Raw genomic sequence first — 8,668 nt, 5'->3', positions numbered from 1 at the left:
AAAAAAAAAAAAAAAAAGTAGTGCTCTGTAATATGTGACAAAATTGGTTTTGACTATGCAATATTTTCTTTCAAATATTTCCTTTATATGGCCTTGACTCCCACATCCAAACCTTGTCGGACACATTTTTATAGCTTCTGCGCTCTGACGTGTTGACACACAGCAGTATCTGTTATTCCACAATTTCTGTGAAAACAGCCGGATCACAAAGATTGTGATTTTTTTTCTTAGTGGCTGAATTTTTTCCCCCTTAGACAATGTTCTAAAGAAATAGCTCTTGCCTGGCATTTCTTTAGAACAAACCTGAATTTTGGCCAACTAGGCTAGGTCAGTGGAACAATATTTTTCGTACATAACCGAAGCTGTCAAAGTTTATGTGACTTTAAAAGGAGACAAAAGATTTAAACGCCTGTATGTGGTTTGGTTTTTGTTAGAAATGCAGTTAGACTGAGCAAAACAAAGCAGGGATTACAAAATATTTAAAATGGCATTTTACAAGTGCACAGCTGTACAGTTAACTTGAATTTTAAACTAACAGATCTCTGCTGACACCTGGTGGATATGAACGGATATGCTATGTAAAAATCCGAACGAGCATGTGGATTTACAACGCGAGAAGATAAAGGAATCCTAAAGACGCGAGTCATATGAACAGGTCACGTGACTGGACACTCCGGAGTTTCCAATCAACGTGACCATAGGCTAATTAATATTAATTTATTCCATTAAATAAATGTCTGAACAATTCAACTGAGACCAATGTGAGGAATAGTTAAGGTAATTTTTTAAACGCTTTGCCAGTATACTCACCGATAATGATCTCTTAATGGAAACCTCCTCACCTCCTCAAACTCCATTTCTTGACACTCTTACTGGTGCAAATTTATATCGTAACTGAAAACGTTTAAGAAACGTGGGTACAGAACAAAATACGTACTTTTAATACTTATATTTATTCATACTAGTATTTATTAGGATTTAACCTGAGAAAAGTGCTGTAAATAGTTGTAAATAGGATGCACGTAAGCTAAGTGTTTTGATGTATTTTCTGTATTTTTGTAACTAATTTTAACCTCTATAGTTGAGCTTTCTCACAAAGAGAATATACAATGCCACATAACAATATGATTTAATCACAGAGGAAGACAGTGTTTTTACATGCACTGTTTAATCACATTGAATGATCACATATAATGAACGAGTTTTAATGCAATTACTAACTGTTTATTATTTGTCTTTTGCATTTCTCTCGTGCATTATGTCCTTAATTTACAGCTTTGGATTCCTTTGAAGACTCTTGGTTGCACATGATCAAGTTGGTCAAAGCAAGTATTTGTCTCATGGTAACGTTTTATAAATTTAGATGCCTTTTCATAGCTTGCATGGTGGATGCTGTGCTCATTGCAGCCTCACACACATCTTCTCTGTTTCTCTGCAGATGCGTGGACTGAAAAGAATAGAAGGATGGTTTGTTTTTGTGCAAGGAGCTGGTGCGGTGCATGCCTCTCTTTGGCCGTGAGGTCATTCCTCCATCTCTTGGTGCAGCGCTATGACTGTGACATTGAACTCTGGCCCGTTTCAGAATGATCTCCTCACATCTGTGCTCGAAGTGCATGTTCCTGCCCAAAGAATTGGTATGTTTCTTTAGTAAGTTGGATGATAAATAGGATTTTGCAAGACAGCAGGAATGTTCTGAAACCTTCAAGCCTGGTCTCAGTAAGGAGCATGTAGAGCTTCCAGAATAACGTCTTCCATTCTTTTTCCTGTTGTTCTGGGGGCTTTTTGGTGCATATAGTGGACTTTGCAGGGCCACAGCATGCAGTGGACTGGGATAGCGATACACTTCCATGCCCTGGTGACCTGGAATATCAGAACGGTAGGTGGGTTGCAAGACAACTTTGCGTTGAAATATGTCTGAAATATCTGGCCAGTGCGAGTCTGGATACAGATCCACCACAAATCGGAAACCATCTTTAGGAATCATCTCATCTGAGAAATAGAATTGAACTCCTCTGTGCTTTCGTAATAAAATGGGTCGGCTCCTCTGAGGTTCCTCAACCATGAAACATTCTCCATCTCCGAGAGTGTTCTTGTATTTCAAGGAGGCCAAAGAGGTGGAGAGAGAGCTGATGGTTTCATCACAGTCAGAGGGGGTAAAAACATTCCCAAAGTCGCAAAAACCTGAGCTTGCCCTTGACTGACTTTCCATGTGCGAGTGAAGTTCTTGGTCATGCCAGCTTCTTTCCGTCAGACACTGATGATGAAGCAGGTCTTCAGATGAATGACTGGAACATGACCAAAGTCCACTGGATTTTCTAGCCTCGTGAACAGCCTCTTCAGAAAAACTGCGCTTGAGCTTTAGTCTGAATGAGTCTTTATCCACAAAGTAATCATGCTGTCTCTGCTGGATAATTGTTGACGTTGAATCTTTAGGATCAACTTTGGTTTTTCCCAGGGCCGTCTCCACCATTATTTTGTGTCTGACTCTCAGGACCTCTAACTCCAGGAGTCCTGCCAAAGTAGCACGAAATCGCTCTCTAATACGTTTCCTCCCAGTGCTGGTCCATAGTGCTGCTTCAGTCTCTTCTCTGTGCAGAGCATTAGAGAACATCCTGGTAACAAGCTGAAGGCTCTAACTCTGGCTGCCTTTCACACTGAAGGTCTTTATAGCGAACTCACCCATATCAATGCAAATGCATTTAATTCCAGACATTTCTATTGCTCTACCTGTCTATTGATAAGATTTTCACTAACCTTTGACCTTAGGAGAAGAATTTGTTAAAGATAAAATGTAATGCTATCAATGTGAGATTAAATTTTAAAAGTTAACAAGGTTAACATTTGGGAGATCAATATCAATGCCAGTGATAGCTTTAGCTCTTGTTATAGTACATGTCATTGTGAGCATGAAAGCATTTTAGCTATTCATGTTTTTTAAAACAATTTTATATTAAAGGCAAGACACCACAGGTAAAAAATTTTACTAATATCACTGTAAATGTTTTTTTTACAGAGGGGATTTTGGATATTTAATTTTATCACTCCATAAATCAGAAAATACAGTCAACAGCCAGAAAAAATAAAAATCTCTTGCCTTAATTTTGCAACAAATTTAAACAGTCAAATGTGTAATCAATCACATTTAAAATACACTTTCAATGCAACACAACATACAATTTTTTTCATATTGTTTTAATATCTTTCTTCAAAGAACGTTCAACTCAATTACATTTGAAAATGGCCTCTGTAGTCCTATTCTTAATAAAGTAACAATTGGTTGTTGCATCTTCTGATGTTATCAAAATATGAAAAAAACGAAGGAGCTCTGTATTCTTTAACTTCTAATAGTGTCTTCAGAAATTATGAAATGCAGTTACATTTACACAAAATTCCTAAAAAAATCTCAACATCCATGACAAAAGCTATAAGTAACTTATAAGTTATAAATTATAAGGAAACTGTATCATTTAAATATTGCAAAAACACTCCTGCAATGATTAATAGGTAGTTTCATCACTGCAATATAATCTCTCCTATCACCACTGGCAACATGTTTGTTAATGAATCTTTTTTAACTCTTTTACCCTTGTTCCACCTTGATTATAAATCAAGCCCACTACATGAAACATTTACTACCAATGAAAAAACATGTCACTCAATTACTGTGTATCATTTTATTTACAAGCAGATATCAAAACATGCAGCCCTGCATTTGAAGATGTGACAGCTGGTACCGGACCTTTATACACTCAAACATATTTCAAGACAGAGCTTTCATTCATCAGAATCAGATTCATCATCTTGACTGATCTGGAAGTAGCGCAGCTCATAGCTTTCCTTATCCGACGCCACCACCCTCAGCCAGTCTCGCAGGTTGTTCTTCTTCAGGTACTTCTTTGTGAGGTACTTAAGATACCTGAGGAACATGAGGTTGTTAGTATATATACAAAGACTTTAAAAAGAACACTAATAATAAACATAAGCCTACCGAATCTCACCTTTTAGAGAACTGCTTCTCTGATGTGAAGCTGATTTTGTTCTTCTGACGCACAATTTGCACTACATTTCCCAAGTTACCCGTTTTGCTATTAACCTTCACCTTCTCTTTCAGAAAGGTTTCCTGTTAGTAATAAAACAGCATGACCACTAGGGAAGAGAACCCTAGGCATTTAACTAGGGAAGGGAACCCTAGTTAGGGCACAGCATTCGTGATGTGACTACCCGAACATAAATCATGACGATCATTAAAGGATACTTTGTTATTTTAAAAAACAACTTATGTGTTTGGATCAGAAACTAATCGATTTAAAGGATCATCATTTGAATGTATAGATCCTTGTAACAGGAACAAATAAAGCATTAATTTGGTTTTCTAGCCAATGCAAACATAACCTTTTTCAGCACAGAAATGTTTTCATTACATTTTCAGGTTTTCCATGCCCACAAAATCCTGACCATAAATAAAAGTCATGTGTTTCTATCATCAATTATGTTTATATGTGTGTATATATATATATATATATATATATATATATATATAGGCTATACAACTTACAAAGTTGGCAGAGTCAAGGATCCCATCCTCCACAGGGTGAGTACAATCAGGGGTGAACTTCCAGGAAACACCCTTTTTATTCTTTTTCACAACAGTCTGCCTTTTCTAAAGAAACAAACATATATTTTTAATTTATATATAAATCCTAAATTAAACATCTACTTTCTCAGTTTAATACTGCACTCGTAATTCATACTTGGTTATAAACTAATTAATCTTATAAAACCAAATGAACACATTATGAAAGGCACTACTACAATTCTCTTATCATGATAACCAAATGCATTTGAATGGTTCCGTCATGCTAAAATGCTCATTCACGTGTCTCCCACTAGAAAGTCAAACTAATGGATTAATATATAATCCCTTTTGCAAAAACGAACTCTGGTTAACATAGGATATATATAAATGTAATATATCTCATATTTTAATCACACAAAACAAAAAAATGTAATACATTTAACCATTAAGACCGGTCAACACGTACCGGTGCCACCTTGGTGAGTTTGGCGTGAAAGAGGAGGAAGTAGCGTAGGTCCTCGCAAGAGTTCACAAAATGTTCTCGCATTTGATTGGCTGCCGGTTAGGGAGGATTCGTGAGGACTTTTTGCTTTAGTTCGGCGACGTCCGATTGGTGAATGAATCGTTCGTTTGAATGAGTCGGATCTTTTGAATTAATCAGTTGAACGTAACATAACCGATTTGAACAATTCGTACCAATGATTTCACTGACGGGGAGAAAAGTAAGCTGAATAGCAGAACGTTACAATGAAAACGTACTTTTCTGGGGAATGTAGTTATATTTGTACAATATTAAAACAAGTTTATTTTTGTATAATATTTTAATATAAAATTGTATCATATAGCATTTCTGTTTCACCACGTAAATGCGACCATTTAAAGTTATGTATGGCTTTTGACAATGATTTTTAGTTCAGGTTATATTTTTGTGAAATATTTATTTCAGGTTAAATTTTGTGCATACTGTAGTATTGAAAACATAGATCTGCTGCATGTCTCTGTAGTTATTATTGTATATGGATGTAGCTGGCTTAACATGCAATTAACAATGACAAAAACATAAACCACAAATAGGCTATTCAAACATTCACATGTACATACGCTGAATAGAGAAGGGAGAGACTGGGCTCTGCTTACTAAGGAAGCGTCACTCATCCTTACATCATTGTGCAGACATACCAAGACAAAATTGGGTGAGGCCTCAGGAAGCACATGGGCACAACCTGACTTGCCAGTTATTGGGCAGATTTCTGCTCTTGAACAAATTTAATAGGTACATATTGCTGTTTGGATACAATCTTCATTTTAATGCTGCTCAGCTACACAACAGCAAAACTGGAAACTAACCCATTTGAATTATTCACATTAAAATATTACTCAACATATAATTCACTTTGACTTTGAGAAAGTACTCAGTGGGAGCCAGTAGGTAGATGGAGTTTGAGTTTGAATAGACTGCAGTGCCACATGTCTGTCTCCAATACTGAACTGCAATACTTTCATTCAGTGTTGTCTGGGCACCAGGCCACAAACGGGAAATGAGCGTTTGGCTCCTCACATGCAGAGGATTTGGCAGCCCAACCCAACAAAGCTTTCTGTCTCTTTCCAAGTTACTGTCCTCACTTTCTAAAATGACACATCCCATGTCATTTTGCCTATTTAAATTCTTTAATCTTGAATTTATTTAACATTTAAAACCATACAATAGATGTTAGAAACAATTTTATACATGTATAATATAAAAATGTAGATACCGTCTTAGTTTGAGAAAATAAACATTGCAGGTTGTGCTACTAAACACTGCTGTGAGGAACCCAAAATCATACCATCAAAATAGACACTTTCTATTTATAGAATAACATGAGCACCTTATTTAATGGAGTTTTCCCAAATGACCACAGACAAGTTACTCTGTAATTTTTTCCTGAATTTACACAAGTAGGATATTCATTCACCACAGACTGTAATACATTTTCATGTGTTAAATTTTACCAGATGAATATCTGCTGTAACTATGAAGGAACACCTATAACCAGCCTTCTGGATCTTGTTTTAATACTGATCAAGTGTGCCATAAAAACAAAAAAATTAAAGGTAATCTATTCAGTTTTTATTTTTTGCTCTCTCCAGTCATGTGACAAAGGCCTCAAGTGAACAAAGTAAGATTAGAACTCAAAGCTCATTCTGGGGCAGCACTGATAAGAGCCTACCTGGAGACAAATACAGGCTTCAACACTTTATTTAAGGTCATCAATGACAGCCAAAATCAAGCTGGCTGCTATTGTGTTACAGAGGTATTCGCACATGGCCATCACATCCTTTCCACTTCTGAACAATTAGACTGGCATTTAAGGGGACATTTCGCTGGAGTTTATTTCTCGGTCATAGCGGTTTTACTTGAGAAGGTACTTTTAAAGTACTGCAAGTAAAAGGAAGTGCCAACTACCAGTATGCATCTCACTTTGGGGGGGGGGCATTCAATTGAGAGAAGTTAACTATAGTGCCAGCATGGCGTAGATCATGTAAGGAGGTAAGTAAAAGTATGACACCCAGAGAGAGAGAGAAAAAATAAAGTTCAGTGTCAGCTGGGGTTTCCTCTCTTCGCAACACCTTGCGTAAATCCTGCACACTAATTACTATTAAGAAATTCAAGAATACAAAAAAGGAAAAATGGATCCCAATAGTTTACGTTCAGGAATGTAAGTGGTAAAAACCTGAGGGGGGACAAAAGGGGGAGGTTGAGGGGGTAAACACACTGACAGTATTAAACCTCTTACCCGAGAGAATGCCAACTGACCCGACAAGTCCAGCACAGTATTGGAACGAGAAGAAAAAAGGAATACAATCACAGCAAAAAAATTTGAGGTTGCTTGTGAAGGCCATAGCTTTGGTGACAAATAAAACCAAAAAAACAAATGCAAGAGATTTGTTAAAGTGTAGCATGTCGCAGCCTGAGCAGCCCAGTCTTTCTTCCTATTTGGTCATGGGTTTGACAGCCACTGCAGATTCTTCGCCCATAGCTGAAAGCACAGTAACCTGCCAAACAAAGAAAACAATGAGTGGGCTACAACTAGGCCTGTCACGATAACTTTTTGTTGTGCGATATATTGCCCCACAAATAAGTGCGATAAGCGTTAGTCATTTTAAAGACCATTTTATCCCACTGAATATATAATCATAATGTAACAGCATAATAATGCAAGAAGGCCTACACACACTTCCAAATGACAACAAACTTTTAATTTTTAAGAATATTTAGATCATGGAAATTAATATCAAAATATCAGATACCTTAAAAGACTTGAATAAATAGCAAATAAACATTTTCTAACAAAAAGTGCAAAGTAACGAGTAGAAAAAAAGTAAAATGCACAAATAACTTGTATGGAGATTTTTCCATCTACAGATTTTTCCCTGACCTTCTTTTCTCTGTAAATTAAGGGTGCACACTATTGCTGAAAAACACAATCACTACTCAGCAGTCAGATGTGCGTCAGATCCCTAAACAAGACCATATCTGCAGATGAAACTTTGTTTGTAGAGGCATTTTTTAAATTTGAACTAGGACCTCATGACTACACCACGTTATGTTCGAGAAGCTGCAAGACACCGGCGCAAGTGGAATGTACAAAACATGGTGACATTCATTTTTAAGTAAATATAATGGGCGATAAATTGCATCACCAAAAATTATTGAGGTCATGTACATATATTGCGCGATAAGTCGATAAATTGATTGCAACAGGCCTAGCTACAACGACAAAAAAACAGCTAAAGGACTAAATGCATTCATTCTAACTGGTGCACTTACCAACATCTCTTCACCAGCTGCAAATTTACTTTCGATTTCTTTGCCCAGGTCACCTTCTGGCACACGCAAGTCTTCACGCACGTCTCCGTTGTCCATCATAAGAGAAAGGAATCCCTCGCTGATGTCAACCAGCTAGAAGAGCAAAAGAAAATGTAAAAAAAAAAAAAAAGAAATGGAATAAGAATCTAGATAAAGTCAGAAGCTAAAGTATCATGAAAAGCCAAAGTATCATCTTTGTATTGCCCTGGTGAAAAAGATTCTCAGACAACCAATTAAGATGA

At 36.7% G+C, this 8,668-nt stretch overlaps 2 protein-coding genes across 3 annotated transcripts in view; both read right to left on the bottom strand.

Annotated features, from left to right (window-relative positions):
• Window positions 1-3,659: 3,659 nt before the first annotated feature.
• Window positions 3,660-5,331, bottom strand: LOC107685462 (60S ribosomal protein L22-like 1). Its single transcript, XM_016482054.1, has 4 exons — window positions 5,043-5,331; window positions 4,556-4,660; window positions 3,999-4,120; window positions 3,660-3,916 (listed from the first exon to the last, which is right to left on the bottom strand). Exons 1-4 carry the CDS (start codon window positions 5,121-5,123, stop codon window positions 3,775-3,777), a joined length of 450 nt encoding a protein of 149 aa, XP_016337540.1. The 5' UTR covers window positions 5,124-5,331; the 3' UTR covers window positions 3,660-3,774.
• Window positions 5,332-6,664: 1,333 nt separating this feature from the next.
• Window positions 6,665-8,668, bottom strand: part of LOC107685442 (eukaryotic translation initiation factor 5A-1-like) — a 4,427-nt gene continuing 2,423 nt past the window's right edge. For both annotated transcript variants that reach the window (XM_016482022.1, XM_016482023.1), the window contains exons 4-5: window positions 8,388-8,519; window positions 6,665-7,612 (exon numbers count right to left, since the gene is read on the bottom strand). In XM_016482022.1, coding sequence (XP_016337508.1) covers window positions 7,550-7,612; window positions 8,388-8,519 — 195 coding nt within the window. In that variant the 3' untranslated portion in view covers window positions 6,665-7,549. The remainder of the gene's footprint in view (window positions 7,613-8,387; window positions 8,520-8,668) is intronic.

This window comes from Sinocyclocheilus anshuiensis, unplaced genomic scaffold (assembly GCF_001515605.1).
Source record: "Sinocyclocheilus anshuiensis isolate Anshui unplaced genomic scaffold, SAMN03320099.WGS_v1.1 scaffold862, whole genome shotgun sequence".
Taxonomy (NCBI): domain Eukaryota; kingdom Metazoa; phylum Chordata; class Actinopteri; order Cypriniformes; family Cyprinidae; genus Sinocyclocheilus; species Sinocyclocheilus anshuiensis.
Note: the sequence above shows the minus strand (reverse complement) of the source record. Positions and strands in the feature narration are given on the sequence as shown.